The sequence below is a fragment of the Podarcis filfolensis genome (assembly GCF_964270895.1).
Source record: "Podarcis filfolensis genome assembly, chromosome: 18".
Taxonomy (NCBI): domain Eukaryota; kingdom Metazoa; phylum Chordata; class Lepidosauria; order Squamata; family Lacertidae; genus Podarcis; species Podarcis filfolensis.
The window spans coordinates 6303498-6326277 of record NC_139622.1 but is presented as its reverse complement, the minus strand read 5'-3'; the positions used below and the strand labels follow the sequence as shown (position 1 = coordinate 6326277).

Sequence of the window (22780 nt, the reverse complement as noted above, 5' to 3'; positions counted from 1 at the left end):
GTTTTGGCCCAGTTCTCTAATCTGTCAAGGTCGTTTTGAAGTGTGATCCTGTCCTCTGGGGTGTTAGCCACCCCTCCCAGTTTGGTGTCATCTGCAAATTTGATCAGGATGCCCTTGAGTCCATCATCCAAGTCGTTGATAAAGATGTTGAATAAGACCGGGCCCAAGACAGAACCCTGTGGCACCCCACTAGTCACTCTTCTCCAGGATGAAGAGGAACCATTGATGAGCCCCCTTTGGGTTCGGTCAGTCAGCCAGTTACAAATCCACTGAGTGGTAGCATAGTCAAGACCGCATTTTATTTACACATATTACCCAGACCTTATTTAATTTACACTGGTATGAAAAAATATACTGATGCAGAAGTTGATAGAAGGGAGAAGGACAACCAGTATCAAGTCAAATTGCTGGTCCATCTAGCTCAGTATCAACTATGCCAAGTGGCAGTAACTTTAAAGACTGGTCCTATCTGGAGATGCTGGGATTTGAATCAAGGACCTTGAGCATGCAAAAGTCTCCCATTGAACTCTGGACCTTTCCATAAAAATTAATGGATCCTGAATAACGGGCTGAATTAAATAGGAACTTATAGAACCCAAATGCTCTATAAAGGGCTTATAACAAAACATAGGAGCACTGTGGTGAGTCAGTGTAAGCATGACAGCTAAACAGAACAGCGATAAGACACGGCATAATGCTTCTAAGTTAGTATTTTAGTATTTCACTTTAATGAAGTAAATATTTGGGTTGTGGGGGCTTGCTGACAACTGGTATCCTGTGATTTGTTGGAACTGCAGTCAAGGTTTCCTTTCCATTTTTTTTAATATGTGGGCAAGACCAGAAATTGTGCACAAGATCTGCTTCTGAGTGCATAAGGGAGGTCTACACTGAGAGCTTGCTTGGTATATCTGAGCCTTCGAAGTAGTACAATATGACCCTGGGCTCCTCCACACTGGTGTGTTATTGTGTGTGTATCCTGCCAACATGCTCTTGACACGGTAACAGGGGTGGATTTATTCTGCTTTATTCTGTGATGCTTCTCCAATGCTGTCCTGTCCAGAGGGCAACAAAAACGGGACAAAAAGAACATTTGTGCAGTTAGAGGATTTCACCGGGAAGGTATGCCCGTTAGGAATGGAGCAATGTGGCCACCTCAAAACTCCTGCAAGCGCACAAACAGTACTGAATGTGGGGTTGGCTGTGTGTCGTGTGACTACCTTGAGCACAAATCATTGTGAAAGTGCAATGGAACAGATGCTTGGAAGAGCCCTCCTTTGTTTTTTTCTGCAAGCAGACGTAGCTCTATTCTTGCTTATTCCAAATCTAGACTTGGATTAATACGTCACAGGACATGTCACTTTCTATTAAGCTAAAAAGGGATCAGATAACAACCGTGCTCTGGTGTGATCCTCCATGGAGATTATCAGGGAGCGAAAGAGAGAGTCTTTTCCTTGCATTCCTTCTACCTCTCCAGACAGGTTCTAATCAGCAGGGAGATATGATTCCTCCAGGACAAAAGGTGCCTCAATGATGCCCCATGGGCTCCAGGATCCTGCCCTTGACGCTGCGCTCTCTGGTTCATCTTGGTGAAGCTCTGAAAGCTAAGGCACCATGTGGGAGCAGTTGAAGAAAGCACTCTTTTGCCCGTTCTCCATCAGCCTTGTGGGGCTCCGGAAGTGGATCCGGGCCTTCTGGAGCAAAAATGGCCTCTTGACACTTTCCATGCTTTCTGTGATGACTGGATGCCTTGTGGGGTTTCTGCTTAGAACACTGGAATTGTCTGATTTGGTAAGTGACTGGTTTTTATGGAAGAGCAACAGGACAGGCCTTTCTGAAGCAAGACATGCAATAGGCAGAGACTGGATTTCTACGACAGAGGCCATAGCTTGCTTGGAAATGGCATACTCCGGCATGACCCCAACATGGTGGGAATCGGCTGTGTTTACTCCAGTATAGTGCATATGCTCAGGCGCACTTAACATCCCATGCAGATACTGCAGGAAGCTTCTTTCCAGAGAAAGGAACTGAGCAGTGGGATTTTGTTACCCCAGAAGCAGCCAGTTTCAAATCTGAGTGGCCCTGGAAGAATGGAGAGTGTGTGTTTTGGTTGTTGCTTTGTTTAGTGAGGCGATTGAGTCTGGGATTCTTCACTTTTTTTTCTGGCAGAGGGATTGGTATCTAGAGAGGCAGAGTTTCTGCAGGTGAAGCTTTTTGCTGCCATGATGATCCATGGATTAAAGGTGGAGGAGCAATTCTATTTGCAGTTTAATGAGAAACTATCTGTTTTCCACTTCTTGAACTAATACAGAAACACAGCTGTCCATCGAAACTCACACCTCTCTGACTTTTGCAGTGCAGTGTTCCAATCAAGTAACGTATACAAAAATACATGTTTTGGTGAAGGTAACATACAAAAAGGCATTACATTAGAGGGAATTGCTTCCCAAAATGTGCATATTAGGAGAAATCTGTACCAAAATGTTGGTACCGTACTTGGCTGGAAAACTCAGAAGTGTGAATTCCGCAGGACAGCTGTCTTTCAGATCGCATATTGTTTCACAAAGCTTGAATTAGCTATGTTCGCCTTTAAATGTCATTCAAATCAAACTCATCCTGCATCCCCAAGGACTGGTGTTCCTTATTTCAGAGGTTGTGGCTACCTGAAAACTCAGGAGGAATCACCAGAGAATAAGCTGCTACTCCTTCCCCACCCGCCTTGGCCAGCTCCTCTTTCGACATGGCCTTCTTCCATCTCTGACAGGGTTTAGAGAAGCCATTTCAGCTACTGGTGCTTGGTGTCATAGCTCAAAGTGCCAAGCTAAGCTGGTTATTTAACTGCAGCAAGACTCTTCTTTCCTTCCCCGTTGTGGCTACGATTCCCACTGAACGCAGTGCTGAATTGAATAAATTGACATTGGAAAAGTATTGGTGCCACGGGCAGATCTGCTATGAAACTAATGAAGTTTCCCTAATCCCAGAGGGGCCCCAGAAGTAACATTAGTCTACATTGCTTTAAAAATTTGGGTCTAGTAGACCCAATTTGAGTAACACGACTCAAAATTGATTATTTTTTTGTTTATGTTTCAACAATCCCAAAGTGTTGAGCGTCAGCAGCACAAATGTAAAGGTGGAGTGTCGCAGTACAGCAATTTTAAGCCAAATCTTAGCTGTAGTAGTTATTTTTTTAATAAAAAGTGTGGTGATCTGTCATGGAACAACCCCATTGGAGAAGATAACAGTGGTTACCCAGACCTCGTTGCTGGTTGCAAAGGGGGGCCCTATAACAGTTCAAGCTTCAGGGTCCAAAAATGTATGTCTGGCTTGGATACCTTCACCTCTTAAGCCAGGGGTGGTAAACCAGTGATCCTCCAGGTGTTGGACTAGAACCCCGTCCCTGACCATAGGCCATGCTGGCTGTTGGTGCTGAGGAGAATCCAACAATGTCTGGAGGGCCAAACGTTCCTCAGCCCGTTCTTAAACCTACCTGCCCAGGGTTGCAGCCAGTGGACCCACTGAAAAAGATGAACAAGACTAAACAAGTCCAGTAGTTTTCATAGGTCTACTCTGAGCAGAGTAGAGCTCGATTCAAACCCTTCTTCCTAATTCTATGAACTCTGCTGCATAGCTGTCAACTTACAGATTTGAAAATAAGGGACCAGCAGCCTTGAAAATAAGGGACCAGCAACCAAAATAAGGGACCTGCAGCCTCACCTGTTCCAGGCACTCCAGTCTTCCTGTCCTCCTGCAGTCTGGTCAAACTCATGCTGGTAGCTTCGAGAACACTGTCCAACCAACTTTGTAACCAGAGGTTCAACTGAATAGAATCTGAATCACATGCACCACAAGGCCTATGCAGCCTCAACTTAAGATGGCTCCCCGGCCTGGCTTTGTACTGCAAAGTTTGCAGCAGCACGTGCAACAAAATGGCGTCCAGCATTCAAAAAACCCCTCAGCTTGCATTAACTAGCCACACACAAGGCATGCAAGCTCCACCCCCCAGTCGTTCTTAGACTTCTTATTGGGTGAGCAACACAGCCAAGCAACACAGTTGGAGCCTCCCTCCTCCCTGGCCGGCAGGGAGGGAGGGAGAGGAGCTGCTTCCTTTGAAATTTAAGGGACATCATTTAAGGGACATCCATCAATAAGGGACAGCGGCGGGACATGGCGCTGGAATAAGGGACTGTCCCTTCAAATAAGGGACACTTGACAGCTATGCTGCTGGGGAGCCATTCGAAGAATAAGCCTGCAATCTTTATGTAGGCTTCCTACTGTTCTGTTGAGCTCTGTGGGACACCCTCCTCAGAGCATACATTTGGGCTGTGAAATACTCCTCTCCGTTTTCTAGCTTGGTAGCAAAGGATCAACTCTTGTTCCCTCTCCTTTTTGGCACTCAGAATTGGGCCTTCACAATATTTGCTTCCCCTGGTAAAATGCACACCACGCATTTAAAGCACACGCCTTCCCCCAAGGAATCCTGGCAATAACATAGGAACACAGGAAGCTGCCTTATACTGGATCAGACCATAAGTCCATCTGGCACATGGTTGTCTATGCTGACTTTGCAGGGTTTCTCTCCAAGGTTTCAGGTAAAGGGCATTCACATCCCTACCAGGAGATGCTGGGATCTGGAACCAGGGATATCAAGAATAAGAATAAGAATTTATTATTTATATCCCACCCATCTGGATGGGTTTCCCCAGCCACTCTGGGCTGCTCCCAACAGAATATTAAAAACACAATAAAACATCAAACATTAAAAGCTTCCCTAAACAGGGCTGCCTTCAGATGTCTTCTAAAAGTCAGATAGTTCTTTATTTCCTTGACGTCTGATGGGAGGGTGTTCCACAGGGAGGGCGCCATGACCGAGAAGGCCCTCTGCCTGGTTCCCTGCAACCTCATTTCTCGCAGGGAGGGAACCGCCAGAAGGTCCTCGGAGCTGGACCTTCGTGTCCGGGCTGAACGATGGGGGTGGCGATGCTCCTTCAGGTACAGTGGTACCTCGCAAGACGAATGCCTCGGAAGACGAAAAACTCGCAAGACGAAAGAGTTTTTCGTTTTTTGAGTTGCTTCGCAAGACGATTTTCCCTATGGGCTTGCTTCGCAAGACGAAAACGTCTTGCGAGTTTGTTTCCTTTTTTCTTACAACCGCTTGAAGAGGTGCAGTTGCGACTGACCGAGCTTCGCAAGACGAAAAACCGCGCAAGACGAAAAGACTCGTGGAACGAATTAATTTCGTCTTGCGAGGCACCACTGTATACTGGACTGAGGCCGTTTAGGGCTTTAAAGGTCAGCACCAACACTTTGAATTGTGCTCGGAAACGTACTGGGAGCCAATGCAGGTCTCTCAGGACCAGTGTTATATGGTCCCGGCGGCCAGTCACCAGTCCCCAGTCTAGCTGCCGCATTCTGGATTAATTGTAGTTTCCGGGTCACCTTCAAAGGTAGCCCCACTTAGAGCGCATTGCAGTAGTCCAAGCGGGAGATAACTAGAGCATGCACCACTCTGGTATCCAGCATACAAAGCAGATGCTCTACTACCAAGCTACTGTCCTCTATGCAAGAGGGTGGGGTAACTGCACCCACCACCACAAAGCAGCCCTAGGAGAGCTGGCCACCTTTGCCCTATTGAAACTTCTCCATTTGTGATTCTGGATGTGAGGGCTAAGCCTGCACAATCTTGTCACCAACGGGAAGTGTGGAGGGTGGCAACACGAGAATGGGTCTTTTCAGTGGTGGGCGAGGTATAAATACTAATTATTTCATGGAACTTTGAAGTGTCAGGCATAGCTCTAATGGCTTTAGCCCAAACGTAGCAGAGTTTTCCTGCACAGCGAAGAAGCTAGTTGAGGTGGAAATGACTAGTCAGCTAGACTCAGAATAACTATTTACAGGATTTATTAAAAGGAAAAATAAAACCAGCAGAGTTTCTGCATACAAAACAAAGCAAAATAAATCCTTTCTTTCTCTCTCTCTCTTAACCATACACAGCACTTCTACTCCTAACACACCCCTAACACCAAACTGTGCTAGCAATCCCTAGATAACAGAGTTGAGTTCTGGTCGTTAACCAATCAGAGTAAGTAGTTTCTAGGTCAAGCTGACCTTGGCTTTCTGCCAAGAGTAAATTGACACGGCCTTGAGTTAATTGTGTGAAGCCAGAATCTGTAAGTTTCCCATGAGAACCAATTAACAGAAACTGAACATTATTATTATTATTATTATTATTATTATTATTATTATTATTATTACTATTATATGCTCTCTTGGGGAGGCTAGCCTGGTACCATCGTTACATATCCTTAGCTGCCAGGTGAAAACATCCATCAGGCCTTTAGCTTTTAACTAACTTTGGCCTTTCTGTGAGAGTGGGATGTTTTAATATAGATTTTTAGGTGTGTGGTTTTTTGGTTTGTTTTGCTATCTTTAATGCTTAAAATTTTTTAAGTCGCTTTGAGTTGCTGTGGCAAAAAAAGGGACATCATCATCACCATCACCCTACCCACGTGTAAATTTATAGGAGGGAAAATGTGCTTTAAAAGAACATCATTAATTCCTTGCCGTTGAATGATGGCTGCTACTTGGTCACATCCACACCATCACATAGCTTCCCTCAAAGAATCCCGGGAACTGTAGTTTACCCTTCACAAAGCTTCAGTTCCCAGCCCCCTTAACTAACTACAGTTCCCAGAGTTCTTTGGGAGAAGCCACACACTTTAAATGTATGGCGTGAATGTGAGATTGCTTTCAACCTAGGTTCCAGCTGTGTATGCGACAACTCTCTTTTTTTGCTGCAAGTTCTGTGTTACTCTGCTCCTCCCAAGTTCTCCTCTGTGGCCTAACGCTTTTGCCTTTCCCCCTCCCCTACAGGAGAAGCAGTATTTCTCATTCCCTGGAGAACTCCTGATGAGGATGTTGAAGATGCTGATATTACCACTGATCACCTCCAGGTAAGAGCAAGAAGGCCAGGAAGCGGCAGGTGGAAAGGGAGTCGCAATATTGTTTAGAACGGCTCTTTCGCGCCTGGAAGAGAAGAGTTTGCTTTCCTGGGGGTGCAGTTCAGACCTCCCTCCAGAGTTGCCATGGGCAATGTGCCAGGAGAGGTGCAATTAGTTCTTCCAACAAAAGCTTTGTTTTTGAGCCACTCAAACCTCTCTCAACCCCAGGGAAGAAAACATTCGAATCTCATGGGCCTCTGCATTTATTTACGCATGGAATCGGGCTCAACAACATAATGTCTAGGCGTGCTTTCCCCCCTTTTTAATAACAAGAATACAAAGCTGAAAATGAATGAACGGCAGCTAAAATACTATGTTCATTTTTCACATCATCTGGTCCTTCCTCTGCCCCCCCCCCCAATATTCTTAAGAGGGTCTCTTCTCCTGTCTTCAGAGAATAGCTGGAAGTGGGGAGGCAGAAAAAGGTCCTCCTTTCCTTCCACTCTGCAGTTTTAATCTGAAATCGCAGGCGCAGTACTGCACCCAGAACTCAGTAACTGCTCGCACTAATCAAATTCCCTGTCGCAAAATGCACCTAGAACAACAATGGGAGTTTCGAACACCGCCAGGGCAGGAGCGGTTCTGTTGCTTCCCTTGATCTGGACACCAAACTTCTGTTGATGCAGACTAGGATAGCATTCGTTTTCTTTGCTGCTGCATCACACTTCCTTTCATTTTTCTACTACTGGCAGGATGGTGTTATACCACCCTCAAGCATCGTCAGGGATTTCAGGCCCAGTTCTGTGTGCTGGCTTGAACCTGCCTGAGACCCATATACATTATTGACCCCTCCCCACCATATAACAATGTGTGTTTGTGGTCAGCAGTCCACCAAGCGAATATGATTGGTGTTTGCTCACATTGCTGCCGTGTTATTTTATAAGTCCATAAACCAAACTTAATTAATCATGGGGGTTTTTTATGTTTCTTTTATGTTGAAATGAATTTAAGTATGTTATACAAGTTATGTAACTTACATTAAACAATGGACAGCAGAATCATGGACTTCTGGAGTTGGAAAGGACCCCAAGTGTCACTTTGTCCAACCCCCTGCAATGTGTCAGGAGCTGGAGAAAGGAGTAAAAAGTAAAGGGGTAAAGGGACCCCTGACCATTAGGTCCAGTCGCGGACGACTCTGGGGTTGCGCCGCTCATCTCGCTTTATTGGCCAAGGGAGCTGGAGTACAGCTTCCGGGTCATGTGGCCAGCATGACAGCCACTTCTGGCGCAGCGGAACACCAAAATCAGAGCAGCGTACAGAAATGCTGTTTACCTTCCCGTCGGAGCAGTACCTATTTATCTACTTGCACTTTGACGTGCTTTCGAACTGCTAGGTTGGCAGGAGCAGGGACTGAGCAACGGGAGCTCACCCTGTCATGGGGATTCGAACCGCTGGCCTTCTGATCAGCAAGCCCTAGGCTCTGGTTTAACCCACAGTGCCACCCACATCCCTGGAGAAAGGAGTAGGTCAGCAATAAAACAGCCGGTGTTTACTCAAAGAAACCAAAGCAGCGCAGACCTAGTGATCACAGCAACTCTCCCCAGTTGGTCTTGCCCCAATGAGGCAGTTGCGAGGACTGAATGCCCCCACCTTCCAAACACACTCTAAGGCAGGCATAGGCAAACTCGGCCCTCCATATGTTTTTGGGACTACAACTCCCATCATCCCTGACCACTGGTCCTGTTAGCTAGGGATGATGGGAGTTGTAGTCCCAAAACTTCTGAAGGGCTGAGTTTGCCTGCTCTAAGGCTCCTCCCCAGTTCCTTCCCCAGCAGCCTAAGGCTCTGACATCTCTCTTTGCTCCACCCTCTTCATACTGTACTTCTTTGGGTTCTGGGACACCAGGGGGAGGGGAGCTCGTTGCAGCAGGAAGGGGAGACCCCCCTGGCTTCTTCAGCATCCTGCCTCATCTCTGTCTCCTGGTCCCCGTCTTCTCCTGCCTCTGAGTCCGGACTGCTCTCTGCCATACCCTCTTCCTATTCACTAAACACTGTTACCTCTTCAGCTTCCGACCCCTCATCCTCCCAGTCTTCTCCCTCTGACCACTCACCGTTGTCCCACCACCACTCCGCGGGCTCTGAGCCGTCTTCCCCTGGTGGTTTCCCAGCTGCTGCCTCCCACCACTCCTTGCATCCAGCCAGTCCACGACACAATGCAGGAACCAGAGCTAAAAAAAATCCCTGGTAGGTGGCCATCCAGTGAGACGAACAGCATAGAATTTGACAGAAACTGAACTGCAGCAGAATGGAAGCCTTGCTGATTCCGACAAACAAGAGGTCAGAACAGAAACCGCTGCCTTTTTAACAATCCTGGTGTCGGATCATGCCCTTCTCTGCTTTCCATATGCGCAATACTAACATCGGCCACTGGCTTCTGGCAACATCTCGCTAGATACTGCTGCCAGTGCCAGTGCCACTCCTCTGCTGCCCGTGGGGTGGGGTCTGTGGGAGTGCCACCCCATGGACTCCCACTGCTTGCCTCATGGGACGTCTGGCCCTGCATCTGAGGCTCCCTGGAATGGGGGAATTCTCCCTGTTTGCATTCCAGAAGGGTCAAAACCTCTCCTTTTTCGTCAGACGTTTTCTTAACTGGCTGATAATATTTCCTGGGTAGTTCTATTCTGTTTTATTGATCGTATATATTATGGGAGTGTGAATAGCTCCGTTTCTAAGAACACCTCTCGGAGCCTATTAAGTGCCTCTGCAATCCCCTTGGGAGCGAAATATCTCCCAGGCTTGACCCTGGCTTAGGGAGTGTTGACTCATTACAAAGGTCAGAGCTTTTGCTATCCCCACTCTCTGCTTCAGTAAATCTGGCTCCACGACATCCCACTCTCCCTTGGTCAGTCATCAGTCCTTGCAACTAGGAACAGTGAATGAACTTTGTTTTGTTTTGTTTTGCATTTTAATGAGAAACTACCTAATTCCCACCTAATTCAAACCAATATGCAAACACAGAAACACCTTTGACCTTTGCGCTTCTCCAAGTTTCACAGTGCCAGTTCTCCAGCCAGTTTGTGCAGCAATACACATCGGAGGATAGTGTACATAGGAAGGCACTTGCCAGTGAAAGTAATATGCAAAAATGCCTTATATTGGTCAAAACCGCATTTATTGGGAATAACCTGCACTAAAACGCTGACAAATTTTCTTGAATATTTTTGTTAAATGCAAAAATTTCAGTTCAGTGTGGAAAACTGAATGCAAGGCTAACAAAATGAGAAACTGAGAAAAGCAGAATGGATTCATCCATTTGCAACACATGTTCCTAGCTTCGTCTCTCCACTTAGTCTTAGTTGACTCTCCCACATTTATATAGCACCTGGCTTGATTGTGCTTCTTGTCTCTTGTCATTTTCACCAGCTTCTGGAATGCTTAGATTGGGTTTCAGTGAAGCAACGTCACAGCCAAGTCCTTCAAAGTCTCCATCCTCACACAGTCCCTGACACTTCTATTTCTTTCTCTCTTTTGTTTCAAGCTGTTCTGGACACATGCTGGAAAAGCAGAATGTGACAAATAGACAGATTAATAGAGGATGTGGAAGAATTGTTCTGCACCCGTAGACGGATGCAGGGTGTGTGAAGGGAGGGAGAGTCACAGGTGGTAGGTAGGTAGGTGGATAGACTGCTGGATCAGGACCTTGGGGTCTCTGCAGCTCAACATCCTGTTCCCCCACAGTGGTCAACCAAGATTCCTCCAGAAAGCTCAAAGCAGAACGCAAGCATGTCCCTACATCTTCTCCCCTCCTCCATGGTTGCTCCACAGCAAATTGTATTTAGGGTCATATTGCCTCTGAATTTGAATATATATATATATATATATATATATATATATATATATATATAGAATTGTAGAGTTAGGAAGGGATTCCCATGGATCTTCTAGTCCAACCCCCCACCAAAGGAATCTCAGCTAAAGAATCTCTTAAGTGATTCCTGTCTGTTTGAAAACCTCCAACCTCTATTCCATTGTCAAAGCAGCTTCTACCACCAGAAAGTTCATCCTAATGTTAAGCATTTTACTGCTAATTTCTTCTAATACAGCCGGGATGACCCTGGTCAGTCCTGGTTTGCCCTCCCCCCAAAACAAAACAACCCTCAAGAACTTTAGCCCAACGAAACTTTGATGAAGCTTTCTCAAAAAAAGCTCAACCACCCTTGGAAGTTGGACATTCCTGTTCTAATATAAACATTTCTGCAAAGCAATTTACCCAGTAGGTTATTTTTGCTAACTTATGTCTTCTGATGCAAACTTTATTATTATCATTTATTAAATTTGCATACCACCCTTCATCCTTAGATCTCAGAGCAGTTTAAATATTATTATTTATTTGTGCCCCACCTATCTGGCTGGGTTTCCCCAGCCACTCTAGGCAGCTCAAAATAGAATATTAAAAACATGATAAGACATCAAACGTTAAAAACTTCCCTAAACAGGGTAACCTTCAGATGTCTTCTAAAAGTCAGATAGTTGTTTATTTCCTTGACATCTGATTGGAGGGCGTTCCACAGGGCGGGTGCCACCACCGAGAAGGCCCTCTGCCTGGTTCCCTGTAACCTCACTTCTCGCAGGGAGGGAGCCGCCAGAAGAAGAGTTTGGATTTGATATCCTGCCTTTCACTCCCTTTAAGGAGTCTCAAAGCTCTCCTTTCCCTTCCTCCCCCACAACAAACACTCTGTGAGGTGAGTGGGGCTGAGAGACTTCAGAGAAGTGTGACTGGCCCAAGGTCACCCAGCAGCTGCATGTGGAGGAGCGGAGACGCGAACCCGGTTCCCCAGATTACGAGACTGTCGCTCTTAACCACTACACCACACTGGCTCTCGGTGTCCGGGCTGGACGATGGGGGTGGAGTTTAATGCATAAACTTTACCCTAGTTATATGTGGGTTTTTTGGTACACACAACTTGGTGGGAAGAGCTGCACTGCCAAATTTGAAGCGCAAATTTCCCAGGATAGCTGCGTGTTTTGGTTTGTGCATTGTTTGGGGAAATTGCAGATTTGGTAGGTTTGCCTTTAAATGCAGACTGAATCCAGTTTCTCCCTCCATTGCTAGATGCAGGTGAGCCATCTGTGCCAGGTATCCATTCATGTGGAGGGCTGCGTTTCTTGTTTTCCAACCCCCACCTCAGCATCTCTTCCTGCTTCCTTTAATCAGCCGCCCTGTCCATTTTCCCTTAATGGGATCCATCACATGGCCCAGAAACGTGCAGCTGGGAGCTTAGGCTAAATTGCTGCAGATTACCTGACATGGCAGGGATCTCACATGTCGCCTGTCTTAGCTCCCAAAGCTGCCCGTCCAGTCTGGCTGCCGCCACACCATTTTAGCAACTTGAGAGCGAGCTTTCGGAGCGTTCTGAAGATCGCGGCAGGAAGCGCTGGGGTTAAAAAGGGGCACCTTGCAAGACTGGGCAGCCCAGAAAGGGCTGTATTCGCACCCATGCCAGATACCTGCAAATCCGTGTTTGTGTCTCACTCCCGCCAGCTCAGCATTTAGAGCCCTTGCAGCCGTTATGTGAAGTTATAATTTTAAAAACACGCTTCCAAAGCCAGCACCCAAAATTATAGGTGCTAATTGAAAATGAGCTACTTAAAACAGTGTAAATGCATGCATTTAAGGAGCTGGCATGACTCCAAAGAGAGATGAGCTCCTAAGGGAGTCCTGCTGCTGCAGAGATCTGAGATGTTGCTCTGCTGATGGGATGGCAGGGCAGGTTCCTGCTATCGGAAATCAGATCTGGAATCTCGTTGAAACCTCTACTGTTTACCAAATGCTATCTCAGTCAAATGATTTAAACACTCAGGAAACATTACAGGGGAGTCCAAATTCATACTGTGTATGGGACGTGGGTGGCGCTGTGGGTTAAACCACAGAGCCTAGGACTTGCCAATCAGAAGGTTGGTGGTTCGAATCCCCGCAGTGACGGGGTGAGCTCCCGTTGCTCGGTCCCTGCTCCTGCCAACCTAGCGGTTCGAAAGCACGTCAAAGTGCAAGTAGATAAATAGGTACCGCTCCGGCGGGAAGGTAAACTGTTTGCATGCGCTGCTCTGGTTCGCCAGAAGCGGCTTAGTCATGCTGGCCACATGACCCGGAAGCTGTACGCCAGCTCCCTCAGCCAATAAAGCAAGATGAGTGCCGCAACCCCAGAGTTGGCCACGACTGGACCTAATGGTCATAGAATCATAGAATCACAAAATCATAGAGTTGGAAGAGACCACAAGGGCCATCGAGTCCAACCCCCTGCCAAGCAGGAAACACCATCAGAGCACTCCTGACATATGGTTGTCAAGCCTCTGCTTAAAGACCTCCAAAGAAGGAGACTCCACCACACTCCTTGGCAGCAAATTCCACTGTCGAACAGCTCTTACTGTCAGGAAGTTCTTCCTAATGTTTAGGTGGAATCTTCTTTTTTGTAGTTTGGATCCATTGCTCCGTGTCCGCTTCTCTGGAGCAGCAGAAAACAACCTTTCTCCCTCCTCTATGTGACATCCTTTTATATATTTGAACATGGCTATCATATCACCCCTTAACCTCCTCTTCTCCAGGCTAAACATGCCCAGCTCCCTTAGCCGTTCCTCATAAGGCATCGTTTCCAGGCCTTTGACCTGGTCAGGGTCCCGTTACCTTTACCTTATGTTTACTACAGCAATGCTCATATTTGAGGACTGTGCCTAGCTGGGATAGCTCAGTTGGTAAGCATGAGACTCTTAATCTCGGGGTCGCGGGTTCAAGCCCCACGTTGGGCAAAAGATTCCTGCATTTTGTGCGGGGTTGGGCTGGTTGATCCTAGTGGTCCCTTCCAACTCCACAATTCTGTGATTCTAAGATGAGAAAAAGCCCGACTCACTGGTTGAACAATTGTTCACAATATGGGGGGAAAGGAGCATTTTATTGTATAGATTAGAGCCACACCTGTAACATATGCCTGTTGACCGCTGTGGGGAACAGGATGCTGGACTGGAGTGACCCTGATGATCCAACATGGCTCCTCTTAGGGTCTTACGATGCAGTCTGTCCATCCACCTACCTGCCACCTGTGACTCCCTCTCCTTTCACACCCCTGCATCTTTCTACAGGTGCATCCTCTTCTGTATCCTCTTATTCATGGGTAGGCAAACTAAGGCCCAGGGGGGCCGGATCTGGCCCAATCGCCTTCTAAATCCGGCCCGCAGACAGTCCGGGAATCAGCGTGTTTTTACATGAGTAGAATGCGCCCTTTTATTTAAAATGCATCTCCGGGTTATTTGCGGGGCCTGCCTGGTGTTTTTACATGAGTAGAATGTGTGCTTTTATTTAAAATGCATCTCCGGGTTATTTGCGGGGCATAGGAATTCGTTCATTATTTTTTTTCCAAAATATGGTCTGGCCCCCCACAAGGTCTGAGGGACAGTGGACCGGCCCCCTGCTGAAAACGTTTGCTGACCCCTGCTCTTATTTATCTGTCTGTTTCATAGAATCACAGAAATGTAATGTTGGAAGGATCCGGGGGTGTGTGTGTCATCCAGTCTAACCCCCTGCAACGCAGGAATCGCAGCTAAGTCTTTGTAACGATGTACACAGTTAACCAGATCACCACTATCCTCCTCCTCTCCCTTCAGCTTGATGTCTGGCTTGGCCACCATGGACTCCAAAGCCTGTGGCAGAATGGGGATCATCACCATCACCTATTACCTCTGGACCACCTTCCTGGCAGTTACCACCGGGATCATCTTAGTCATCAGCATCCACCCAGGGGCCGCTGCCCAAAAGGAGGAGTACACCGTCGGCAAAGTGGTGCTCAGTTCCGCGGATGCTTTGCTGGACCTCATCAGGTACCGTCTGCTTCTGTGCATGTTTCTCAAAAGCTCGTGGTGCGTTTGAATCGTTTAAAAGGAGGGGTGGGGAACCTCAGCCTTGGGGGGGGGGCCAGATGTGGCCCTCCAGCTATCTTCATCCGGCCCATGGAAGCCATATTATAGCTCACACTCTACCTAACAGCGAAAGTTTCATTCTGCCCCAAATTTGCAAATTTCTTTTAATATCTTCCCAGGTTTTTAAATAATTATCTTTATACAGATCTGTACTATTTGCTGTTAACCATACACCTAAATACTTAACCTTCTTTTCAATTTTCAGACCTGACACATCTTGTAATTTATTTTTAGTCTCATTGTTCATCTTTCTTTTTTTTTAACCAAGAGTTTGGTTTTAAAAACTAATCGATTTGAGTCATGTGACTCAGATCGCATCTAAAGGTAAAGGGTAAAGGGACCCCTGACCATTAGGTCCAGTCGTCGCCGACTCTGGGGTTGCAGCGCTCATCTCGCTTTATTGGCCGAGGGAGCTGGCGTACAGCTTCCGGGTCATGTGGCCAGCATGACTGAGCCACTTCTGGCAAACCAGAGCAGCGCACGTAAACGCCATTTACCTTCCTGCTGGAGCGGTACCTGTTTATCTACTTGCACTTTGATGTTTTGAGCTGCTAGGTGGGCAGGAGCTGGGACCGAGCAACGGGAGCTCACCCTGTCGCGGGGATTCGAACCGCCGACCTTCTGATCGGCAAGTCCTAGGCTCTGTGGTTTAACCCACAGCGCCACCCGCGTCTAATTTTTTTTAAAGTAATGTGAACACAGTTTGCTTCTGGGGCCCCTTCAGGATTAGGGGCCCTGGAGCTTAAGCTTCAGTAATTTCATAGTAGATCCGCCCCTGGTGGAAACAACTTCAAACCCAATCCTGATTGAGATAAAACAGATCTCTGCTTAGGAGACATTTTGAAATAAGAAAGCCTTCAGCAGGCACCAAAAAGACGATAGAGGGTGGTGCCTGCCTGTTAAATATATTGAGAGGGAGTTTCATAAAGTGGGGACTGCCACGCTAAAGACCTGATCCTGACAGTTTGTGGAATGGACTTGCTGAAGATGGTATCTGTAGGAGGCCCTCTCCTGCAGCGTGCAGTGATCAGTCAGGTATATAAGGGATGAGACAGTATTTCAGGTTTCTTGGTCCTAAATTGGATAGCAGTCATGGGGAACCTTTGGCCCTGGACTCCCAACTCCCACCAGCCCAGCAAGCATGGCCAATGGCCAGGGATGATGGGAGCTGCAGTCCAGCCATGTCTGGAGGGCTTTGTCTGCCAGCACTTTGAACTATATTTGTCAAATGGTTTTATAATACAAACAACTCTCACTGGAACAAATGAAGGCTGGAACAAAGATTGGCTGGGGAAACCCAGCCAAATGGGCGGAGTATAAATAAATACATTATTGTTATTATTATTTTATTATTATGCATCTCAGAAAGACCTGTAGTCAGTGTAAGGGCCATAGATCTAATGCCCTGAAGAGTCACCCTCTGACAAGTCAAAACAAAAAAAAAATTTTCCTTCCAGTAGCACCTTAAAGACCAACTAAGTTAGTTCTTGGTATGAGCTTTCGTGTGCATGCACACTTCTTCAGATACACTGAAACAGAAGTTGCCAGATCCTTCTATATAGTGAGAAGGTGGGGAGGGGTATTACTCAGAAGGGTGGTGGGAATGGGTGATTGGCAGATAGCTGTGATGAGCCTGTTGACGACTCTTAACGACTGCAATAGGTCTTACAGGAAAAAGCAAGGGGTGACTATGGCAGACCAACACGGCTACCTATCTGTAACCTCTGACAAATGCAATCTTTCCCAGGATAATATTTATTTATTTATACATACATACGCACCCCTCCCATCTGGCTGGGTTTCCCCAGCCACCATAGATTAATAAAAAAGCAATAAAACATAAAACATTAAAAACTTCCCTAAACAGGGCTGCCTTCAGATGTCTTCTAAAAGTCAGATAGCTGTTTATTTCCTTGACGCCTGATGGGAGGGCGTTCCACAAGGTGGGCGCCACCACCAAGAAGGCCCTCTGCCTGGTTCCCTGCAACCTCACTTCTCACAGTGAGGGAACTACCAGAAGGCCCTCGGTGCTGGACCTCAGCGTCTGGGCAGAACGATGGGGGTGGAGACGCTCCTTCAGGTCTACTGGACTGAGGCCGTTTAGGGCTTTCAAGGTCAGCACCAACACTTTGAATTGTGCTCGGAAACGTACTGGGAGCCAGTGTAGGTCTTTCAGGACCGGTGTTATATGGTCTCAGCGGCCACTCCCAGTCACCAGTCTAGCTGCCGCATTCTAGATTAGTTGTTGTTTCTGGGTCACCTTCAAAGGTAGCCCCATGTAGAGCGCATGGCAGTAGTCCAAGCGAGAGATAACCAGAGCATGCACCACTCTGGCAAGACAATCCATGGGCAGGTAGGGTCTCAGCCTGCGTACCAGATGGAGCTGGTAGACAGCTGCCCTGGACACAGAACTTACCTGTGCCTCCATGGACAGCTGTGAGTCCAAAATGACTCCCAGGCTGTTCACCTGGTCCTTCAGAGGCACAGTTACCCCATTCAGGAGCAACTTCCCGCATATGTTCTTTCTATAGGCCAGTACGGGTTAGCAATGTGATTTTAATATGCAAATGCAGAAACTCTTCGGAGATTATTTACTTTAGTGAATAATCCATACTCTGACTTGCAGGGAATTTTTTCTAATTTGCATTTATAATTTGGACCCTCACATCCCACTTCTCCAATATGAATCCGACTTCCTTTCTTAAAGATCGTGGGGGAGACTGCCTCCCTCGGCCACCCACAACTCGAGAGCAGGAGGTGGAGAAATTGTGAGCCTCTGGCACAGATGCCATAGCATCTCATAGGACATTGCTGCTCAAACTTTCTGATGTGGTGCACTGGCAATTCGGCCCCCACCCTCTCGATATGCCAGGGATGGGTACCATCATTAGTCTGTGAAGCATCCCACCCAACCTAGGCTGTGGATAAACTACAGTTCCCATGAGTCTTTGAGGGTGGGAACGGAGCCATGACTGTTAATATGCTACAAACGTGCTTTAAATGTATGGTGTGGGTATGACCAAAAATAAATGAGCAAACCTCCATTCATGTGGCTGAGGTCTAAAGTGGCCTTCTCAATACTGTTTTGTTCTGTCTCCTGCAGAAATATGTTTCCTTCCAACCTCATCGAGGCTTCGTTCCAGCAGGTGAGCCCTTGATATGCTGTATTTCTCTTCCCAGCCCTTGTGCGCAGATCAAGCCGTCCAGCCAGCCCAGGGGCAGCCTCTCTCTGCTCTCAGATCCTACTCATAGGCACATTCAGAAGCTCTTGAGACCTCAGGATACGCTGACCCCAACCTGTCCACTTTCGAGAGCTTCCAAAAATATATGGCCTGCTGGCCCAAGACATTTTGGCACCCGAGGCGGTTTCCAAAATAGTTCCTCCCAATGCCAGGGAAGGAGAAGGGGTGAGGGAATATCTACATCAGGAACAAGGGGGAAAGAAATATCTACATTGGAATCTGCTGCCCCTGTGGAGGAGGAGGAGGAGGATGATGATGATAATAATAATAATAATAATAATAATAATAATAATAATAATAATAATAATTTTTACTCTGCCCATCTGGCTGGGTTTCCCCAGCCACTCTGGACGGCTTCCAACAAAGTATTAAACACAATGATTCATCAAATATTAAAAGCTCCCCTAAGCAGGGCTGCCTTCAGATGTCTTCTAAAAGTCAGTTGTTTATTTCCTTGATATCTGGTGGGAGGGGGTTCCACAGGGCAGGTGCCACTACCGAGTAGGCCCTCTGCCTGGTTCCCTGTACCTTGGCTTCTCGCAGCGAGGGAACCGCCAGAAGGCCCTCGGCACTGGAGCCTGCCACCTGAGGCACTTGCCTCACCTTGGCTCATAGGTGGGCTGGCCCTGTGTTTGTGAGATGCAAAGGTGTTCCCCTAACACGCATATTTTTGACAAGCCACACCCCCCCCCGGCATTCTTGCATGTTATTTCCACTAATATATGCACTTTAGTATATTCATGTTTGTAATTGACTGGAGAACTGCATTGCAAAATTCAGAGAAGTGTGAATTTGTAGGATGGCTGTTGTTTCGGTTTGCATATCATTTCAGAAAGTGTGAATTTGGCTAATTAATCAGAGTTCTCTCCTACTCCCAGCAAAAAACACACAGGGCCCCTCCAGATATCTGTTTTATTGTGCTTTCATGATGATTTCTGCTCACGGTGGTATTGGCAATCCCACGTGCACTGCCATTTCCCCTGCAAAGTCCCAGGGCAGTCTGACTGCTTCCTCTGTAACTGATGCAAGTCCTGTAGTTTCCTTTTAAAGCCCTATAGCTTTCAATACCGCGAATGCTTCGATGGCGAGGGAGCAAATCCTTTGCTGGAGAGGGAGGTTGCTCTGCTTTTGTTGAGCTGTCCCACGAGAGCTTCCCTCCAGATCTCAATAACGATGCATCACAGACCAACTCATAAAGCAAAAGGATGTGTGGTCAGTCCACAATCCATAACTGACCGCTAATGCACAATTTGCCTGTTGCAGAATGCACCCACAAAGGGGTGGGACCCTCTTAAGCTCTTTATTTCCCTCAGCGAGCCAGGAGGGTTGTGTTCTCACCCATCCATACCAGGTACTATGAGCTGAAAAGACTCCATGGTCTCAGCACCATGGATAGCTCCAGTGAAAGGTGGAGGTGGACAGAGACCATCAGAGCTTGGATGGCCTCCTGTCAGGGATTCTTTAGCTGTGATTCCTGCATTACAGGGGGTTGGACTAGATCAGGGACGTCCAACTTCCAAGAGACTGCGATCTGGTCCCCACGATCGACCGGTAGATGGAGATCGACCTGTTGGACAGCCTTGGACTAGATGACTCTGCAATTTTATGAGGCTTCAGTCACATCCACACTGGGGTGATTTCAACAATCTCCTCTGAATGAAACTTAGTTGAATACCACCCCGTACATTTAAAGCACATGGCTTACCCAAAACCACCCTGGGAACTGTAGGTTGTTAAGGGTGCTGGGAATGGTAGTTTGATGAGGGGCAAATGACCATTCCCAGGATACTTTGGGGGGAAGCCACGAACTTTAAATATGTGGTGTGGATATAACCTACCTTATTGGCCTGAATATAAGCCTCCCCCACAAATAAACTGCACCTTTAAAATTGAGGGGGGGGGGGAGAAAAAAGACAATTCCCGGGCTGCTTCCTGGGGGGGAGCTGCACAGCTATACTGGTGGCGTAAGGTCGTGAATATAAGCCGCACTTTAACTTTTCACTGTCAGAATTTGGGGGGAAAGGGTGGCTTATATGAGGGCCAATACGGTATATGGCTTACATGACCCCTCCTTTTCTATTTTTTTTTAATTAAAGCTTGAAAAAACAAAGAAAAGACAGTGTGCAGAAATAAAACATTTGACATCAAGCACTTTTTAACATACAGATTAAAAGAAAATAAAGAGGAAAGAAAAAGAAAAAAAAACTTCTGATTCTCTGTCTACCAGCTTTAAAAACTTACGGAAAATTCTTACTTCATAATAACATTCAGTTCTCCACTTTCCATAAACCAACCTTTCTTTTTTCAGTCTTCAAACCCTGACAACACAAGTTCATTTTCCTTGTTGTGTGGGGAGTTTTCAGTTGTTAATAAATATCAACAGTGATTTTTCTCAAATTAAACACGTCAGCTTTGCCATCTCAGCTAAATCTATCGTTTTAGTAACTGTTCTTCCATAGTAGGTAATAATAAGTCCTTCCATCTTTGTGCATATAACAGTCTTGTGGCTGTGATCAGATATTGCAGTAATCATCCATATTCTTAGTTGCATATTCAGGAACCCCCAGCAGAGAAAGCTATGAGCCCTCCTTTTCTAAGATTTAAAACAAAGCAGCCCAACCCAAATTGTGTAAAAAACCATTTCTCCAGGATCCACCCATCTTTCACTGCCATCTGACATTTTGCTTCTAGTACCGCACAGTTCTTCTGCCCGTGGTGAAGTCATCTGGGATCCCAAAGAAATCCACAAAGTCACTAAGTTTCATCTACTTTGTGCCGGATGCTGAGAACTCAGAGATCCAGAGGCCGGTGCTCCTCGAGATCACGCCAGCACCAGAAATGACCTACCGGACCCTCCCTGGCAGCAATAACGAGATGAACGTGCTAGGAATAGTTATCTTCTCAGCCACAATCGGTATGCATATCAAATCCCAACGTGGGGGCAGGGGGTTCCCCCCTATGTGTGCAAACAGATGGATTTGGCGAAGTCAGGATTTGGAGACATCATTTTCTCTCTGCACAAAAAGGAATTCTTTGGGTGGCTCAGGTTTTGGGGTTGCGTGCAGTATAGCACTAAGTTAAAGTAAGCTAAAGTACAAGGGACACGGGTGGCGCTGTGGGTTAAACCACAGAGCCTAGGACTTGCCGATCAGAAGGTCAGCGGTTCAAATCCCCGTGACGGGGTGAGCTCCCGTTGCTCGGTCCCAGCTCCTGCCAACCTAGCAGTTCAAAAGCACGTCAAGTGCAAGTAGATAAATAGGTACCGCTCTGGCAGGAAGTTAAATGGCGTTTCTGTACACTGCTCTTCTTCGCCAGAAGTGGCTTAGTCATGCTGGCCACATGACCCGGAAGCTGTACGCCGGCTCCCTCGGCCAATAAAGCGAGATGAGCGCCGCAACCCCAGAGTCAGTCACGACTGGACCTAATGGTCAGGGGTCCCTTTACCTTTACCTTTAAAGTACACTTGCTCTGCTGGCAAAACGCTTTGTGCCAGAGGAACGTTGTCATGCAAGAGAATGCATAAGAAGGATGCTGGTAACTTGGTTGCACAATAGGTTGCACAATCTGTCGCCCAGTGAATTTCCACTAGTGCAACTGCTGTACGAGATTCCTCTTGTGCACAGCATGAGAACTCACTTATGTACTAGCACAAAAGCCGTTTGTATTTCTAAGATGTCTTGATTTTAAGAAACAAAATTTAAAAATTCCTTCCAGTAGCACCTTAGAGACCAACTAAGTTTGTTATTGGTATGAGCTTTCATGTGCATGCACACTTCTTCAGATACACGAAAGCTCGTACCAATAACAAACTTAGTTGGTCTCTAAGGTGCTACTGGAAGGAATTTTTAAATTTTGTTTCGACTACAGCCGACCAACACGGCTACCTACCTGTAACTTGATTTTAAGAAGGTTTTGTTAATGCACATTTCCCCCTGCCTCCAAGTCAACAGTTTTATACATGCTCTCATTCATTAATAATGTAAAAAAGGGGAAGAAAGAACATCACAAGATTGATAGCGCATGTTAGCATAGATTTTCATCATGGTGATTCCTATTCCAGTAAGAGCCATTCAACAGTGGAATGGGCAACTTTGGAAGGTGGAGGACTCTCCTTCACTGGAGGTTTTTAAGCATAGAAGAAGAGTTTGGATGTGATATCCCGCTTTGTCACTACCCGAAGGAGTCTCAAAGCGGCTCACATTCTCCTTTCCCTTCCTCCCCCACAACAAACACTCTGTGAGGTGAGTGAGGCTGAGAGACTTCAGAGAAGTGTGACTGGCCCAAGGTCACCCAGCAGCTGCAGGTGGAGGAGCGGGGAAGCGAACCCGGTTCCCCAGATTACGAGTCCACCGCTCTTAACCACTACACCACACTGGCTGGGTGGCTGTCTGCCAGGGATTCTTTAGCTGTGATTCCTGCATTGCAGGGGATTGGACTAGATAATCCTTGAGGTCCCATCCAACTCTAAAGTTCTATGACTATGGAACTAGCAAACTGAATTTAACATTCGCAAGTTGTCCTGTTACGACTGGTGCACAAAATATAAACATACGTACAGTGGTCCCTTGGTTCTCAAACGCCTTGGTTCTCAAACGGCTCAGAACCCAAACACTGCAAACCCGGAAGTGAGTGTTCC

At 46.8% G+C, this 22780-nt stretch overlaps 2 protein-coding genes across 3 annotated transcripts in view; both read left to right on the top strand.

Moving 5' to 3' along the window:
• TNFAIP8L1 (TNF alpha induced protein 8 like 1) overlaps positions 1 to 22780 on the top strand; it is a 155847-nt gene that overhangs the window by 69456 nt on the left and 63611 nt on the right. The window lies entirely within an intron of this gene.
• Positions 1 to 22780, top strand: part of LOC310753393 (excitatory amino acid transporter 5-like) — a 38133-nt gene that overhangs the window by 1930 nt on the left and 13423 nt on the right. The window contains exons 3-7 of one of the 2 annotated variants that reach the window (XM_083594670.1): positions 1475 to 1788; positions 6868 to 6947; positions 14591 to 14803; positions 18006 to 18048; positions 20836 to 21058. In XM_083594670.1, coding sequence (XP_083450796.1) covers positions 1612 to 1788; positions 6868 to 6947; positions 14591 to 14803; positions 18006 to 18048; positions 20836 to 21058 — 736 coding nt within the window. In that variant the 5' untranslated portion in view covers positions 1475 to 1611. Of the gene's footprint in view, positions 1 to 313; positions 1120 to 1474; positions 1789 to 6867; positions 6948 to 14590; positions 14804 to 18005; positions 18049 to 20835; positions 21059 to 22780 lie in introns of those variants that run through there. The other variant, XM_083594671.1, reaches the window with a different exon arrangement.